The sequence below is a fragment of the Rhododendron vialii genome, chromosome 7a (assembly GCF_030253575.1).
Source record: "Rhododendron vialii isolate Sample 1 chromosome 7a, ASM3025357v1".
Lineage (NCBI taxonomy): Eukaryota > Viridiplantae > Streptophyta > Magnoliopsida > Ericales > Ericaceae > Rhododendron > Rhododendron vialii.
In genome coordinates, this window is record NC_080563.1 from 32,556,888 (window position 1) to 32,575,116 (window position 18,229).

Consider the following 18,229-nt stretch of genomic DNA (forward strand, 5'->3'; position numbering starts at 1 on the left):
TATATTTCGGTAACTACATGTCGAAAATATGTTCAACCTTTGGTAAACAACTGCCGAATATACGTTTTCGGTAAATAGCTGTTGAAAAAAATATTATATTTCAAAAATTGTATGCTGAAAATAAATCTCAATTTCGGTAACCAACTGTCGAGTATAATTAAAAATATTTAACAGGCTAAAGAAGAAAACACGGAGTTGCGAATAGCCGCCCCTTAATTTAACACAGTATCATCACAAACACATAAACTAACTTAAACACACATAATTAGGCCCCACTTTTTACACTTTGTGTCATATAGCAATACATTTTTAACTCCATTATTGGAGATCAGTGAAGAGTAAATATTAGTATATTACAAGTATATATTACAAGCTCAAACCAGGTACAAAAAAAAATTGCAAGAAGTACGACAGTTCTGTAGGGAACGGAATAATACAGTTCCTTGAAACATATGCAAGAAGGAAGTATAAATCACTGATGACCCCCAACATATGCTTTCTCGTGTTTTCGTCACAGCTTCGGATAATGAATCATGTGGTCTCTCATAAGACTACATGGTTTATTTTTACTTCTATCGCCAACGGTCCGTTGAGCCAATCTACAAAGAGTACTTAAAAGTTGGAGTACATACAAAGTACATGCAATGTGGAGCATTGCAAACAGACAGCAACTTCATGCTTGGGGAGATAATGATTCAGTTGAAGCCAAAGGTATTTGGAAAGTTACCAAATTCACTGACAGGTACTTCAGCAAGTGCTAGATCGAATAAGGACTCAGACGTTATAACCTTGTTATTTCCAACCGCGGGAGTGCTCAAGAGTCGGTTGGCATCTCACACAAGCTCACAGAATGGTATGCCCAGTATGGTAATTCCACCCATGAAGCGTAACCCGTGGGGTAACACCCGGAGGGACCTCAAATGATAGATTGATGGGCATCTCTTCACCCGGAGCCAACGAGAAATAGTTGTCCGAATAATGAACAGGAAGAATCCTCGTGTCTTCACCTTCTTTACGATCCGGTTTCGAAGCATGAACTGAGAAATGCAGAAAGAATGCAACTCCAACCTCAGTCCCATTCACTTCTGTCACCCTCAAAGCATTGGCTTCGTGCTTGAAGCGACTGAAGATCCTCCGAATTAAACCCCCCTCCATTTTTTCCTCAATTCTGCTATTTACAGGTTCAAGTGACGCCACATCAAAATCACCATCGCTATCTCTTTCAATGCATCTATTCTTGTAGAGCAGATTTTTTGAATCTGGCTTCTTTGATGTGTTTCGCACATGCATTCGGATTTCATAGGTAGACACGCCGATGAATACTTGGGATGTTATCTTGAGGGGCACTTTTTTCTTCCTGTATGGTTCCAATAGTTTGTAATCTCCACCCGGTAGGTACAACCAGTAAAAGTTTCTGGATAAAATGCCATAGTCGGATATGTTATATAGTTTGAGGAGAAGGAAGTAGACTGGCATTTGATTTTTGGACTTTGGATAGTCCATCTCAAAGATGGGTACCGTTCTCTTAGATGGTACAGAGAGGTTCTCAAAAACTTTGTAGTATGGACATTTTCCTTCCAGATCCCACACCGACACTTCTATAGCTACATTAGAAAGTTCGTCTGATGTAGTGTTGACTACCTGCATGTCATAGATAATACAGGGTGATGAATCCTCCAAATCCATAACCTTTCCTAAAACAATTGCATAAGAGGAGAAAGAAGAGAAGACAGGAGTTTGCCAACAATAATAACCAGGTTACCATTTCAAGGATCACTTTTCTTCAACACAATATTTGGAACCTACACCGAAAACAACATTAGTACTCATCACTTTCATATCCTATTACTTTTTTTGCTTTATTTTTTGAGAATATAAACATATCTTTTCGTGTTTCTCGGAAATGGGTAGTTTTCTGAAAACAAGTCTCGAAAATCATCAAGACATCAACCAATAAGTTCTCTTGTGTTTTTCAAGAATGAATCCAAAACATAACTTATGACAACTGCAACCAAGCAGGAATAATTGTAGGCTTTGAACTTGTACTACCAATAACTTCCATAGTTCCATATTTGAGAGGGAAATTTCTATTGCGGGTTATTTTCTGGTTTATAAGACATAAATGCATTTTCAGTTCCCACATGTTCCTATAATTTGAGCTGCAGCAATCTCAACCAAACCTGTTAGAACCATTTCATTTCCTTTGTCAGATTTGGTATAACTTTCTCTAATGGCAGATCTTTAGGCTTGACTTATCACATCGCGGAAACATTAACAAGGGATAAAATCTGTACACTTCATGACAATTCAATCAGTCATCAAAATTACTAAAAATGGGACAAATTACCTCAACGAAATACGTGGCTAGATTCAGCTGGACATGGATTGGTTCAGCTGCAGATCGACAGCCATAAAACCCTGCTGTTTGGTCATGGAGATGGTCATAAAACTGACCTCTAAGCCCCGTCCAAGGGTTCTGATTTTTCCAAATCAAAACACCAGTATATTTGCTCCACATGCGGGAAGTCCACCCCTCTAATAGAGCTCGGTACTGAATATAGTTAACTAACTGAGCCTGCAAAGATCATTTAGCTTAAGTTAACACAAGAAACAGAAATTGCAGTAGTCTCCTATGGTTTGGTGCAAGGAAAATGTGCCTAAGTGGTCTTTCATTCTCTGGTTAGTTTGTGTGCAGAAGCTTACTAGTAAAGACAGACTCAAGCACTGTGGTATGAATGTGAATGATGGCTGTGTCCTCTGCTCCCATTTGTTCTTCAGTTGTATCAACATTAGTAGTTTAACTCATTCGCTACCTCGTAAGGGTGTTGAGAATTGTTTTTGTTTTTATTGCCATAAACTTTTCCAAATTTAGGCAAATATGGTTGAGCTGGACTATTCAACATACTGCAAATTCTGGTTTGGGGGCTGCATTTTACAAACTGGCACTGGCAGCCACCGTTAGGACACTTGATTAAAGAAAACCTCCAGGATTCTCCATAAGAAATAAAAGGAAATGGAATTGCTCAAAACAATTAAACTTGGAAAAAGATCAAGATCTCCTACAAAAATATATCTCCATGTACTGATTGGGCTATCTATCCAATAATTTTAACGAAGCCTGTGCAGTTGTTCACCAGGTTTCATTTTGTTCTTTTGCCTAGGCTGATACATATGCGTTTCCTTGGCCACGTGTTATGCTTGTAGCTAGGGTAAGGTTGTTTTGATGGATATTGGTTTTGTTTGTAGAATAAATTTAAGTTGCTAAAAAAAGAATCACTACCCAAAAAAAAAAAAGAGGAATAAGGGAGGTTTACTTTTAGACAAAAATCATCCAGATCAGTGGGGGTTCCATACAGCAAAATCTGATCATGAACCAAGCCTGGTTTTGAATAAGCTATGTACTTGTGGTATTCCCACATGGGGTTTGGAACTTCTTCAACATAGCCATTGGATAACTTCTTAAACAATGGAATTTGCCACCCTTCTGGAGGCATGGTTGCTCTGATAGTAGCTGCAACGGGCACCCCCACTGAGCCAACCTCAGGATTGAATCCATATTTATAAAAGTCATCCTTAAAAAAACTCTCAGGATACTGAATTTCATAAGGGCCGTCACTGAAGTCTCCTTTTCCGTCAGCAAAGCCATCCCACATGGATCCTTGGATGTAGATTCGCGTACCATCGAGATATTGGCTAGGATCCTTCAACAATGGGATGATATCTTCCTGTGAGTTTCCACTTTGAGATGAGATCTGAAAATATGGATGGAGTTTCAGTTCATCTTTTAAAGTCCTGTTGATATCTTCTGGTGGAACTTGTTCATTTCCCCCCACCCAAAGAGCAAGACTAGGATGATTTCTCAGAAGCTTGACGGTGTCCCTTGCACATAGCAAGAAAAGCTCATGGTCCAGGGGACCATCTGGGTTTGATATTGGTACACCTCGTCCATCACAGTCCCCAGTTATCCAGAACTCTTGCCAAACCTACAATGGAAATCTCATAATGGATATGAACTCTGCCACACAAATTTCATGAAATGGACTTAAATAGATTCAACGGCAATATGCATGACGAAGTCCTGAAGATAAACATGACAAGAAAGCTGCCAGTTTGATCCAACCCTCCATAGAGGTTCCAGTTCGATAGGATATTTAATAGTTTGCAAACCTACAGGGAAAACTGTTCATTCGGACACAAAACTAGATTTTATTCCCTAGGAACCATAAAGAACCTAGTTTAACCCACTCCATCCAGATTGATGAAAAATATAATTAAATTTTACAATCAGCAGGAAAGCACTATGTTTGCAAAAATCAGAGTACTGCGCAATAATTGTGGCAACCGGCAATACAAGAGAAGATCTATTGACAACTGGATCCATTATCAGATCGTAAGCAATCAACGGGAAATTGGGTAACATAGATCGCTCGTGAGAGGAATAAAAAAACAATAATTGCACCCAGTCTAAATTAACTTCCAAAGGGAATAAAAAGAAAGGATAGCCCATGATCTAACAATGAAGTACAGAGCAAAGCATAGACGTAGGTGATCCAGAGCCAATGGAGAACAGAATTGATTCAATTGAAAGATCTTGTGCTTCATTTGTGTCACTCACTACACTAATACATGGTTTTACAACAACGTTTCAGCTGAACACTCACAAAGTGAAACCAATGTTTCAAGAAGAACATGCAAAACTAAGAAGCCAAGGACATTTTCTAAGGTGGTAAGCGTCTGTTCGGACGCCAACACTGGCCAGTTTTGTATGCTTGAGGGACACACATCTCCATGATGGAGATACAAATGAGAAGAAAAATACTAAGTTTGAAAAATACTTGCCAAGTTGGCATTAACTGAAGAATAATTACAAGGCACATCAATACCAATTTATCCGTCCTTGTTTAAACTCTTGATTCCTGAAATTTTGTGTTTCATGATTGTACTTCCATGTAGTGCAATCATAAGTGGATTGCTCCAGGCACGCACCTACTGATGCACTCATTACTAGGTGGTTAGGCAAGGCCCTCTCTCTCTCAGAGGTCAATCTGCAACAGTAATTCTTCACTTTGTTCACTCCCTCTCCCTCAGGTCAATCTCCAACAGTAATTCTTCACTTTGTTCATTCCAATAAAATACAATTGCTAGGTGCAAGATGAAAACCTCATGCTCTAGTGTTAACACCCAGGTCAATGGAGATAAAAGCCACTTTGTGCAAGTGAACCATTCAGTCCAGCCCTTCAACTAGATCCCACATTGGAGGGAAAGTAGTTGGCAATGACTTTTCTTATCTCGTTCTCATCATTCCCCAACTAGATTCAAGTAGCGCAATCAATAAAATACAGTTGAACCAGAACATCAAGGTTTTTGGAAAGATTATCCATGCTTCTGTGTACATTTTCTGGGCTTTCCATAATAATCCGTTGAGATGGCTAATCTCTTTATGATGCAGGAGTTAATGAAATGTCCCTCTTTTCATCAACCGAAGGCCAAGAACTCCTCCCAAAAACTTAAGAAAACCAACCTATATAGAGAGACAGAGGGCTAACCAGCAGGCCATAAATATCACAGTAATGATAAAACTCTGGCCTCTCAGCCAGTCCACCACCCCAACAGCGTATCATGTTGAAATTCATGTCCGAATGAAATTTAATGTCTGTCTGATATCTTTTCTTTGGAAGCCGTAGTAACCCATCTGATAATATCCAGTTACCTCCGCGGATAAAGATGGGCTGTCCATTGACCTTGAACAATCTACAAAGTAGAAAAAATACATGTTACACAATAGATGAAAAATTTCCCACAGCAGAGTTCCCTCAGGAAAATAAAGTTAAAGATGTTGTACCTTCCTCCAGTTACACTATCAATATTGCTCTCAATCTTGCGGAAACCAAAATGATGGTTCCACATATCGGACTCCCCAAATCCCTTTACCTCAACACCAATTTCAACATTATACAGCGACTGCTTTCCCATGCCATTTGGCCACCATAAATGGGGCTTGTAGAAGAACAGCTGCAAATACAGATAATTAACATTTGAACTGGAGTATTCAGTACAGAACCTATACAACTTGTATGCATAACAGTTCTATGACCATGTCAAGCACACAGGTGCAGTTAGCGACAACATATATATATGTAACTACAGCAACGAGAAGAAATTCCAGGAATATTTGTTTCAGTTCATGTAGGTAATAGATAAGATGATGAGAATTGTCTATTAATTTTTGCAAAGCGTGCCTGACACTGACCTTAGGAAATGTATATTGAACAGATGCTCCAAGAGGGACTGACACATGCTCCGTTTGAAGATGTTCTACCAAGCAAAAACCTCCCTTAACTTCCGTTGTCACTAGGACGTTCAAGGAACACTCAGCAACCCGGGCACTTTTATTTACCAAACCAGTGGTTACATGCAAATATACCCTCTCGTAATTGTCAAAGAATGCTGAGACCAAGTGGGGATCCACTATTTTCACAGGCTGCATGGAACAATAATGCATTGAAATTAATAATAGGAGGTTTCTTACAAACAATTGTAAACCAATTTTAGAGTACGAACCACTAGGCTTAGAAGTCACATTGAGATTACTCATTGAATTTTGCTAAACAACAGAGTTGTGCTTTTATATCTAGTTGATGGTCTTCAATACATGAAGTGGTGTTCACTTTATCAGTTGCTCTAGGTGGAACAGTGCTTCAGCTTGAATTGATTAGATTCAAGGTTATGAATCCTGTACCGTACCGGCCAGTACAGACCAATACGTACCGATATTGTCCATATCCGGTACCCTACACCTCTAATTCCATTCCGGTTCATATACCGGTCGGTACCAGCCAATACCGGACAGTACCAGAGATACCGGCCAATACCGGATAGTATCGGACTACTTTTAAATTTATTTTTTTCTTCAAGTACCGGACAATATCGGATGGTACCGGACAAATACCAGAATATTTTTTATTTTTTATTGTTTTAAAAAGTGTATATTATACTATAAATTCTTTTAGGTAGGAAAATAACACTAATAGCGATTAATCCGAAACGGTACCCGGTATCTCACCGGTACCTATACGTACCGTACTAGTAAGAAAACCGGTACTCTAGTTGGTACGGTGTTCAGAACCTTGATTAGATTAGCTTGTGTAACAAGAGTAGAAGTTCAATTTAAAATAGAACGAATAACAGCATAACCAGGGTTGTCTAATTATATTAAGCATTTGAAAGTTAAATACAAACTCACCCCAGTAACAGATATTGATACCTCATCCCATATGCCAGTATTCCTATCCCTGTGGCAGTATTAGATTGGATACCCAGTAAGTGACGCTTTCAGTTAATCAAACTACAAACACCAAAATAAAAAAGGCAAAGTTCACTTTACCCCCTGTGGTTTGGATCATGTGCGGATATACCTCCTATGGTTCAAAAGTGAGCAATAAAACCCATGTGGTTTGTGAAGTGTGCACATAACACCCATTTCCGTCCATAATAACGTCAAGTGTGACGGACGCGCATCAAAAGTCCGATATGCCCTCATCTTCTCCCTTGATTCTTCTTCTTCCTTGAATCTAACCAATCCACCCCATGTACTAAAAATTGGATCTGAACCATTGATATTGTAGAGTTTGACGAGTACTACATCTATACCAAAATTCAAGTCAATCAAAAAATGAAAACTCATGGTCGAATCGATTTATTATGAAGGAAATTTTCAAATTTAAATTTATCATTTATCTTAACAAGAATTAGATTACCGAGTTATTGATGTCTGATCAAGTTGATTTTTTATAGAGATGCTCTCTAATATGATTAATACAATATGAACGGCTCAGACTAGATTTTGGTTAGATTCAAGAGACGTGTGAGATACACCTCTGTTAAAATAGACTGAATTGGGTGTTATGTGCACACTTCACAAACCACAAGGGTGTTATTGCACACTTTTGAACCATAGGGGGTGTATCCGCACATGGCCCAAACCATAGGAGTTCAAAGTGAACTTTACCCAATAAAAGACAAAGAGAAAGTGACAAGACCCCCTCACACACCTACACTATTGAAGAAGAAACAACAATAGTTTTAGTCTAAACTTAAGTTCCAAAACTGATTATCCGATACACTCTACAAGTCATAGGACTTGGTGAAAACACATCATCAATGCTATAAACTATGTAGCACCGACACAGACACGCAAAACAACACAAACACCACACCGACACTTCAACACGGAATTTCATAAAATTAAAGGCCACAACCCGTATGTGACACTCTCAAAAAATATATATGTGCAGTACCATATGTATCAAAAATTAAAAATAAGGTTCTAAATTCGACGTATGTAACACTATGCATACCTATATCATACTGTCTTTGTAATAAATAAGCAGACAAAGTCACCACCTTGCCACAAAATAGACCTTAAACATCATTTTAGCGACAACATTTCATCATCCTCCACACAAAAAATCAAACTTTCCTAAGTTTTAATTAGAGTCTGCTATTGCGTATAACAACCCCGACCTGATTTGCGATCCCGAGTGTCCGGAGCAATTTTAGAGTGACCCCGGAGTGTCCAAACAGAAAACGTTGAGAAAAATAGGACAGGATTCAAGTGTCGGACACGCATCAGGAGGGTGTCGGTGTCCCCGACAAGTATCCAACACCAGTACATGATCTTCAACGAAGTGCCTGTGCTACACAGGCTGTAAATTACCTTATAGGAGTCATCCAGTCCCATCCTTCAACATATTGGGCAGCAACATCTTTCCCAATCTGAAGTAAACAGAAGATGAAATGAAAACGTGGTCCATGGACCAAAACAAGATGGAGAAAATAGAGAACCTATTAATGTATGATGATATTTACGTAGAATTGTGCTTTGTATTGTGTCCCAGTGGGATATACAAGTAAATGCATATGAACTCAAATGAAATCATCAATGTGGGTTGGACAAACGACAAAAAGTTCTTGACCAAAAATAAATGCATCAAATCTCCAGAATAAAAAAATCTTCTCCCCTAGGTTCTCAGGTCAAAAAAATAGTCTTCTGAATGTCAAGAGAGCAACTCCACCCCAACAGAAGCGCCTCAGTCATCAGTTAAACTAGGTATCAGGAAATGTGAACATTACCTCATGGTCACCACCTTGACCCCCCTCAGGAGGAATCCTACCAGGGTGATCAGGAGGGTAAACTAGGACCGCAAGCAAATTTTCATCATCAGGATGCACAATATCTGTGACATCGAGAGAATGTCTTCGAAACATCCCCTTTGGCAGGACTTCTTTATGGCCATTCAAATATACCTCCGCGGAATAATTGATTGCCCGGAAATTCAGATCCACGTGCTGGTTTCCTGACTGAAGAAGATAAGTAAATTGAAAGCGTCATACATGAAAAAACAATGATATAATAATAGATACAAAGTAAATCAGCATAACTTTAACAAAATAGACAAACTACAAAAAAGAATCAAGAACTGTCAACAATGAACCCTACTATGGGAACCGACATAATGTGCAATTGTGCATCAACCGTGCACAGATGGCACGCGGGGCCCACTCCAGGTCCCGCACGGATAATTCAAGCCGTTCAATAATTTTAAAACAATTTTTCATAAGGACAAGCGAGAAATCAGCTCAATCCCGATACACAATCCCGATGTGTGTACGTGCTTAATCAAATCTTCCAATTTTTCATTGAGATTTCAGGACTCAGGCCAGTCGAAAAATTGTTTTCAAATTATTGAACGGCTCGGATTATCCGTGCGGGACCTGGAGTGGGCCCCGCGTGCCATCTGTGCAAGAGCGATGCCCATTAGGTCGGCTCCTATAGCTTTTTCGGTCAACAATAGGCATGCAAGCTGGAGATCATGACCTCAATTGTAGTTAACTAGAAAATCAAAACTGCAGAATCAAAACAGATAATGTACCCACCAATAACAGTATTAAAACCAAGTATACAAGAACTAACATCATCCAATGTTGATTTTTCTAAAGCTTGAGCTCCTGTAAACTACTTGTTCATCTATCAAAATAAAACTTGCTCCCCTCCCCAATCTTCAAACACGAGTCATGAGACCTTTTATCGGGAACTGACTTACCATGGCTTACTAAACCACTGATCAAAACATTTAGTGCACAGTCTAAATCCTTACATTGTCAACTAAGTAAAATTGTATGAAACTACTCTCCAAATATAAAAAAATAAGAGATGGGAAGCATATTCATCTTCCAACACCTAACAGTACATTACAAAACTACTTAGGGAAAATGACGGCCAATGATGTGTTTTGATAATTAATACCCACCAAGAACATTTTCAGCATTAACAAATGTTCTCAGCATGTTCTTGGCAGGTATTAATTATCAAAACACGTCCTAGGCCGTCATTTTCCCAACTACTTATGAAGAAGATTTGCCACCCTTTGGGCCATAGAATGCCACGCTTTATTCAGATAGGATAGGATCATCCAGTTCTTTATGGTTTGGGAAGTTGTCTCTAGCATGCATCTTGGCTCCCGAGACTCTTTCATAGAATTCCAACAATTAGTCCCGCTCCTCAAAAGCCCTCAGGAAGAGAGTTAAAGCAAGTGAATTAGATGAACTTCGAGTTATTCCATGGAATAACACTATTGACTTCGTCACTTCAATCACCTATCTCTTCTTCTAAAGGTGATGTCCCCAGCCAGATTTTTCCTCCATACAATCTTAATTCATAGGTCTACAAATAAAAGGTCAAAGCACATCAAGGTTAACCGATTTCCACAAAAAGGATGAGTACATCAGCTCAAACCCCATATTGCCAGCCAGCTGGAAAACTCGGCATATGAAAGTATTGCCCTTAGGCACGCAGTTTTTTGGGATTCTCACTTATGATCTTGCTAACTCCATTGGCAGCACAGTCGAGAAAGAATGCTCAAAAAAGGAATAGACTACATAGTTGCATGAGAAATGCTGCATCTGTCTTCAAAAGAAAAATGTAACAGCTACTGTATACACAACAATCAGTTGTTACAATAAGGAAAAACACAGCAGGTACTAAGTTACCTTGACTGCTTATCCTTCTCATCACCATGGTAAATATATGAACGACATTGACACGATCCCATAAATTCCCACTATTGAAGTGAAAAAGAGAGAGACAGTGCCATCAAACAAGCAACGGAACAGAAGATGTGGTATGTGTCAAAAATCTAGCCAGCCTCAACAATATCAAGCAAAGAAGAATACCCTCAACGGATATCAACTACATCACAGGCAAATCCCGTAGGGAAACATTCTTTCTGTCTAAGTAAACTCCTTAGGCAAACTGAATGCAGATAAGCCTGTTTGATGCTTGTGTAGGATATTTGCAAGCAAAACCAGACATCCGAGTACAAAGTACGACATACCAGCTTACAATGGAAAGTTGTGAAGAACCAAAAAGTGTAGTATTCCCTCCCAGAATCAGCAATGTCTATGATTGACTCATTTTCCAACCCGTAGAAAGGATCCGGCACGAGATTGTTTTTTACCAGGGTTGCCAAAACACTGTCAACGAAATCACCAGAGAAATCAATGAACAAAAGGGGAAAGACAACTATTGCAAATGTTTCTTGATACATGTGCATAATATCACCGCAAGCTTAAACCAAGACAAGTGCTTACTGAATCTGGATCACGGCTTCACCTTTCATGTCCTCATTTGGTTCACATGAATAGAGGTTCATAAAATTTTGCTAATTTGAGGCATTTCTCCTTTATAGAAAAAAAAAATTCGAAGGAAGAAAATAGTTAAATTATGTATCAAAGTTGGCTATACAAAGTAAGGTAGCCATCCCACGGATGTCCCCAAAAAAAATTTGAGATAACAACTTGGTAACTGTGGAAGTGAACAAAATAGATAGTAGTTAAACTAAACAAGTATTTTGCCAACTTCTTGGCTACGCAATTTGCTTTCAGAAATTAAAAATGATGTATTTAAACTGTCTTTGTTTTGCTTCAATCATCTTTCACAGCAGCGGTAGAAAGTACCAAAGAATTATCAAAATGAGTTAACCCAAGTTCGTGTTACAATCTCATAGGGAATAGAGTTGCAAAGAAAGTGCTGTAGCATAATAAACTTAACTACACTGCATACAAAAGCCATCCAGCTGATTCGCATCCTCCATAATTCCACTTGCATTCATAACTAATCATATTGTTTCAGAACTTCGCACATCTATATCACATACACATGAAGATATAGAAAACATGTGTGAGCATGCGCACGCGCGTGTGTGACAGAGAAAGAGAGAGGGAGCAACTTCCAAATTTCTATTACTACAGATCATAATCTTACTCTTCAGTAACTAAATTGACGTTACTTTTGAGAGACGAATGATGATCCCAGTGAATTACTTATTGAACCCCAAAATACTTATCTAGAGTAAAATTCATGAGAAATTAGGATTTTAAATTTTTTTATTACAACCAGTGATTACAAGTGTCTGAATTACATCAAATGCAACATAGGCCCCATTTGTTAGCAATTATAAATTAGCTTTTTAGATTATAGGCTTAGAAAAATTAAAATAAGTTGTAAAACTGTTTGTTATAGCTTTTATAAGTTGTAGCAAAAAAATAAAATAAAATAACCTGTTTGCATGAATAAGTTGTTAAATAGCCTTTTATAAACCAAATGTCTAGATTACCCTTATTCACACTAATAAATGGTATTTTTGGCTAAATGGGCTTGGATTCGTTTGTCCGTTTATGTTTTAACACCTTAAAATAAGCAAAAAGCTTCAAATTGGAGCTTAAAATAATATAACTTTTTTGGGTCAAATAAGCTAGAAGAGCTAAATATTCAGTAAATATGTTAAATGCAAAATGATACCAAGCCCAATTGGAAGCCCATTAAGGAACAAAGAAATAACCAAATAACCACATTCAACTTCGCTTTTTCCAAGGACGGACTCTCTAACATTCCTAATGAAACGAAGGGTGGCCAACTGAGATAACCCCATTTAGTTAGTTATGAGAAATTAGGAATAGACAACGAGACCAATTATTTAATACTCCTCAAGTACCCTGTGGCGTTGCCATGTGGGTATACTCCCTACCATAGTTGTTAAAAACCTACGATACACGATACGTATCTTACGATTTGTATCGTCTCCTTTGGAGAACGATACGTATCCCATCATGTATCCTTTTTTATAAAAATCCTACGATGCGACCCTGTATCCTACGATTTATATGCGTATCCTAATTCTATACATATCCTACGATTACTTATTCGGAAAAAGTCAAACATTATTTCAAGAAACGGAACCCCAAATGCATTAATCTAAGCCGTTTAATCTAATTATGGCATCTTTCAAACCCTTTGATAGAAATTCAACCTCAACGTAGGTCTTGTATAAAAGAAAGAACAATACTTTGATTGCTAACAAAGGGAACATAAAGCCTTAATGTAATAAATCCCAGTTGAGAGACTTGAAATTTTGCATCTTAAATTTTTTTTTAAATGTAAGCATAGTTTGTTGGTGTTATTAGGTGTATCTACTTCTTAACTACATTTTAATTATGATTAACAATGTTGAAACATAAACTAAATTTAGTATTTTGACAAAGTTCCAATTGACAAAACCCAAATATGATAGATATTATCAAAAAAGATATAAATATCTAATTTTTAGAAACTCTAAAATATCTAGCTCTAAAAGCTCTAGAATATCCTTGTGAAATATCTAGAGTTTTTTTTGTGAGAATTAGTCTCGTGTGTAATTCTAGAATTACCTCAAAGTTTATCTTGTATAAAAATATCTTTGTACTAGAGTCTTCCATGAAATAGTACAAATAGGGATGGTTCTAACCATTTTGTACCAGGCCAAAAAAAAATTTGAGTTCAAGTGCAACACAAATACTCTCCTTCCCCACTCTTGTCTTTAGTATTCTCCATCTCCCAAAAATATTGGCCAACTACACAATAGAAACTCCTACTCTTCCAGCAAACGTATCTCAAGATACACGATACGTATCTCGATACGAACTATACAAGTGAAAAAACGTACGTATCCCAATTTGAAAACATTGCTCCCTACAAATAAGGATTGCCACCGCACAATATCCCTACTATCCAAAAACAAAAGTGGATAATAATATCACTACCACAACATTTCGCAACGTAAATTGTAGGTAACACCACTTGGTACTCCGGGAGCGCTAAATAATTACACAAAATTAGTCAAACCCCTTCATCTATTACTATTTATGACTTAACCCCCTCCATCTTCAAAATCGATCTATTTGAATATGGACCGAAACAAGTTAGGGCAACAATGTACATCCCAAACATACATCGACTACGTTGTTCTCTTCTCTCTCCCTCCTCTCTTTAAACTCTTCATCTCTCACCAAAATCAATTGATTTCAATGGGGAAAATGAAAATCTGAGCATTGAAGACATCAAAACGCAGTAGATCGATCTGTCTAAACCATAGCATTTGCAAAATACAAAGTGGATTGAACGGGTGTGGATCGAACAGGTATTTACTGAACTCTTGATCTCTTTTTCTTTTCAATTTTATGGCTTACGTAGGTAAGGAATGTGTGTGTGAAGGTTTTTTTTTGTTACATTGTGTTTGATTCCTGCACTATGGTTCTGTTGTGCAGAAACTCAAACTTGTTGCTTTTTTTTTTTTGGGGGGGGGGGGGCTTTACCACTTCGAATAGACTTTTTGCTATTTTTTTAATATATTGCTATTTTATAAAAAAAGGAATGGGACTTTGTGATTTTATATTCCATTGTGTTGATTATTATATGATTGGAACCATATTGTGTTGTCTTATTTGGTTTTCTTAGTCAAAATGGTGTGTGATCCCCTATTCCAACTATTGTCTATGCATTATTGTATAGTAATGCACTGTTTTCAAACTTTTTGCGCAGGCGAGTGGATATGGGGGATACAATTGCAACTCTGCTCATTCATTTTGGGGGTAAACTTCGAGGGTCAATCCAATAGAAGAAACCACATGCAAAAAAAGGAAATCAGTTACAAATGCATGGAATAAATAAAAATAACAAAAAAAAAAGCATATTACCTTATAGTTTATACAGCCTAGTAATCTTCTTCCTCGATTAGCCTCTAATTTTGGAGTTCTTAAAGGGGCCGGTACTCCACATTTGCAAGGAGGGCCTGCATTTATGATGTTGAAGGAGGAAGAAGACATCCAATGGAGGAAGTGAATGAGTTGACCCAGTTGGGGATGAAAATGCCTAGTACTCATAAGAAGTAGGGTTTTATAAGCAAGGGAAAGGATCAAAAGGGGGATGGAGGGAAAATTACCCCCAAAAAATGGGTAAATTACAATTTACCCTCTCTAACTTTGGGTCGCGGACACTTTACCCCCTCTAACTTATTTTTTTAGCACTTAACCCCCTCAAAGTAACGGAAACCTAATTTCCGTCTGACTTCCGTTACAAATGGATGGAAAGTGTCATGTGCCCTCATTATAGACATAAATACACTTCACTTCTCCTTCTCCTACCAGATATATACACACTATGTCTCTCCTGCACAACAGATCCCGCCCGCTACAGATCAAACCCGTCGACTCCTCCTCCGTTGCCGCGGCGGCAGCACCCTCTCGCCGGTGAACATCCTCCCCCTGCATCCAACCACCGCCACCTTCGGGCTTCGCATCAGAAGTACCGAACAGAGCCACATTGACGAACTTCCACTTGACCAGCAAGAACTCCCCCAGAGACGACGGCCGCGACTCGTCATCATCCCCGACACAAGCTTCACCACTTTTGCAGCCGCCGCTCCGCCACCGACACCAACGCCGCCGCCTTGTGGACAATACATACACACACGCAAAACAGACACAAATAGATAGAGATCGCGGATCTTTTAGCGCGCTCTCTCTCTCAATGTTGGTATTGTAGGCTTCGTCGTTTTAGCTGTCATTAGCTCTTGCGCTGGATTCCGACGGGGTTTTCATTTTGTGGGTTTTCAATTTTCAGTTTTTGAATCTGTGGGATTCCAATTTGGTTTTTGGATATGTGGTATGCAGTTGTGGGTCATCCGATTACAGTTTGATTTGTGGATTTGTGTGTGTGTGAAAGACAGAGATTGATCTGTGGGTGTTTGATAGCCGAGTAATTTGGGTGTTTTCCCAAACGTTTGATTTGTGGATTCGTGTTTGTGTGAAAGACAGAGAGATGGATTTGTGGGTGTTTGATTTGGGTTTTTCATATTCTCTCTGTGTGTCACCCTTTCTCGCTCTAGAAATCTGCGTTTATCCCCCTGCTTGGGTGAATCTCTGGAGTGGAATTGAATGAACTACAATTTGTAGAAGAGAAATACTCCAACATCCAATTTTTTGTACAGGCGTGTTTTCAAGGGTTATGGAACGAAATCCCTCTTTGGGCCTTTGCAGAGGCGTGTTTTCGTGGAGGGCAAATTTGTAACTTTATGCCTCTCCGTTAAGGAAGTTAGATGGAATAAGGTTTTCGTTACTTAGAGGGGGTTAAGTGCTTAAAAAATACTTAAGTTAGAGGGGTTAAAGTGTCCCCGACCCATAGTTAGAGGGGATAAGCTGTAATTTACCCAAAAAATTGATTCGGATGGAACTTCCCAATTGGGGGCAGCTATTCGCAGCCCCGTATTTTTTCCATTAGCCTGTTAAAAATTTCCAATTATACTCGACAGTTAGTTACCGAAATTGAGATACATTTTCAGCATACAATTACCAAAATATAATATTTTTTTCAACAGCTATTTACCGAAAATGTATGTTCGGCAGTTGTTTACCGAAGGTTGAACATATTTTCGACATGTAGTTACCGAAATATAATTTTGTTTTCAACAGTTATTTACCGAAATGTTATGTATGATTTTCAACAACTATTTACCGAAATGTAGTGGGTTAAAAAGAAAATACGAGGCTGCGAATAGTCGCCCCTCCCAATTCCCGTCCAAAATTCCCGTCCAAAATATAAACGGAAGGGTACTAAGTAAACAATGTTTGCTAACAACGGCACTCACAATTCAATAGCAAAATAAAAAAAAACGAAAAGTTTCCAATAATTATAAGTATCCGACTTACGTTCCGGGCACAACAGCCTCCATCCACGGCTGATCAGGGCCGGAGGGAGCGTGAGTGGTGGTGAGCTCAACTCCGGTCAGCTTAACCTCCGTCGATCTCGCCGCTAACCACCCCGTGTCGAGCTTCCTCTTCCCCATCTCCCCCATTGCTACTAGAAAAAAACCCTAGACCTTTTCGAGTGGAACAAGGAATAGAGAAAACTTTCAGACAATTTTCCTTGCCTACTCTCTCTCTCTCTCTCTCTCGAAAATGGTCGTTGGTCTGAGTTTGATGAGGTTCAGACTTCAGAGTATTTACGAGGGCTGTTTGATAAACTGAAAACTGAAAACTAAATGCTGAAAAATTAAATACTGAAAGTTGAATGCTGTGCCGAATTTGTTTAGCTGACAAGCTGTTTGTTAAATATATTAAGTACTAAATTAAAAAAATGATTAATTTTAGTTTCGATTCTCTATTAATTTACTAATGTCACAATGTATTTACATTATAATAATGGTGAAATGGTGATTGTGGCAGTGGTGGTGATAGATTGGCGGCGGCGTTGGAGTGCTGGTGATTGTGGTGGTGGTGGTGATAGATTGGCGGCGGCGTTGGAGTGCTGGCGATAGTGGTGTAATGGTGGTGGTGGAGTGATGGTGATGTAACAGTGGCGGTGGGTGGTGGCGGTGGCGGTGGCGGTGGCGGTAGAGTGATGGTGTAATAGTGATAGTGAGCGGTGTCAATAGAGTGATAGTTGTACAATAGTGGCATTGTGGTGGTGGCGGCGGCGACGGTGTGGTAATGGTGGTGGTAGTGTGGTAATGCTAGTGGTGGTGATGGAGTGGTGGTGATGGAGTGATGGTGGTGTGGTGGTGGTGGTGGTGGTGGTGGTGGCGAAGTGGTGGTGGTGATGCGAGTGGTTATGGTTGTGGTATGGTGATTAAATGCAAGTACACAAGAATTCAGTTAGAATTAAGTAGCTCAAAGCTACTTAATATTTTTTAACTTTTTAGCCTACATTTTAAGTAGTACTTAATTTGTTAAGTAATGTATAATGTCGTTATCAAACCTACTGAATCACTTATTACTTAATTGATTCAATTTTAAGTGCTGAATTTAGGTTATCAAACAACCCCCCGTCAGTGATGGCAAGTGTCCCGCTCCTCTCCAA

General features: G+C 38.7%; 1 protein-coding gene across 3 annotated transcripts; it reads right to left on the reverse strand.

Moving 5' to 3' along the window:
* Positions 1 to 247: 247 nt before the first annotated feature.
* Positions 248 to 17,358, reverse strand: LOC131334525 (mannosylglycoprotein endo-beta-mannosidase-like). Of its 3 annotated transcripts, none has more exons than XM_058369574.1 (11): positions 17,080 to 17,358; positions 11,394 to 11,532; positions 9,133 to 9,360; positions 8,717 to 8,775; positions 7,244 to 7,292; positions 6,251 to 6,481; positions 5,843 to 6,012; positions 5,547 to 5,751; positions 3,315 to 3,983; positions 2,348 to 2,575; positions 248 to 1,641 (listed from the first exon to the last, which is right to left on the reverse strand). In XM_058369574.1, exons 1-11 carry the CDS (start codon positions 17,223 to 17,225, stop codon positions 844 to 846), a joined length of 2,922 nt encoding a protein of 973 aa, XP_058225557.1. In that variant the 5' UTR covers positions 17,226 to 17,358; the 3' UTR covers positions 248 to 843. The 3 variants fall into 3 exon arrangements, with proteins under 3 accessions (XP_058225557.1, XP_058225558.1, XP_058225559.1); XM_058369575.1 differs by lacking the exon at positions 17,080 to 17,358 and adding an exon at positions 11,650 to 11,693; XM_058369576.1 differs by lacking the exon at positions 11,394 to 11,532 and having other exon boundaries at positions 17,080 to 17,097.
* Between the last annotated feature and the right edge of the window lie 871 nt (positions 17,359 to 18,229).

What these genes read in the sequence shown, in the direction of transcription:
- LOC131334525 (XM_058369574.1), bottom strand. Translation starts at nt 17,225, where the DNA reads ATGGGGGAGATGGGGAAGAGGAAGCTCGACACGGGGTGGTTAGCGGCG. An exon ending in GACTGGATGACTCCTATAAG is followed by an intron (nt 7,293 to 8,716) that starts GTAATTTACAGC and finishes ATACTGCCACAG; the next exon opens with GGATAGGAATACTGGCATAT. An exon ending in TTCAATATACATTTCCTAAG is followed by an intron (nt 6,013 to 6,250) that starts GTCAGTGTCAGG and finishes CTGTATTTGCAG; the next exon opens with CTGTTCTTCTACAAGCCCCA.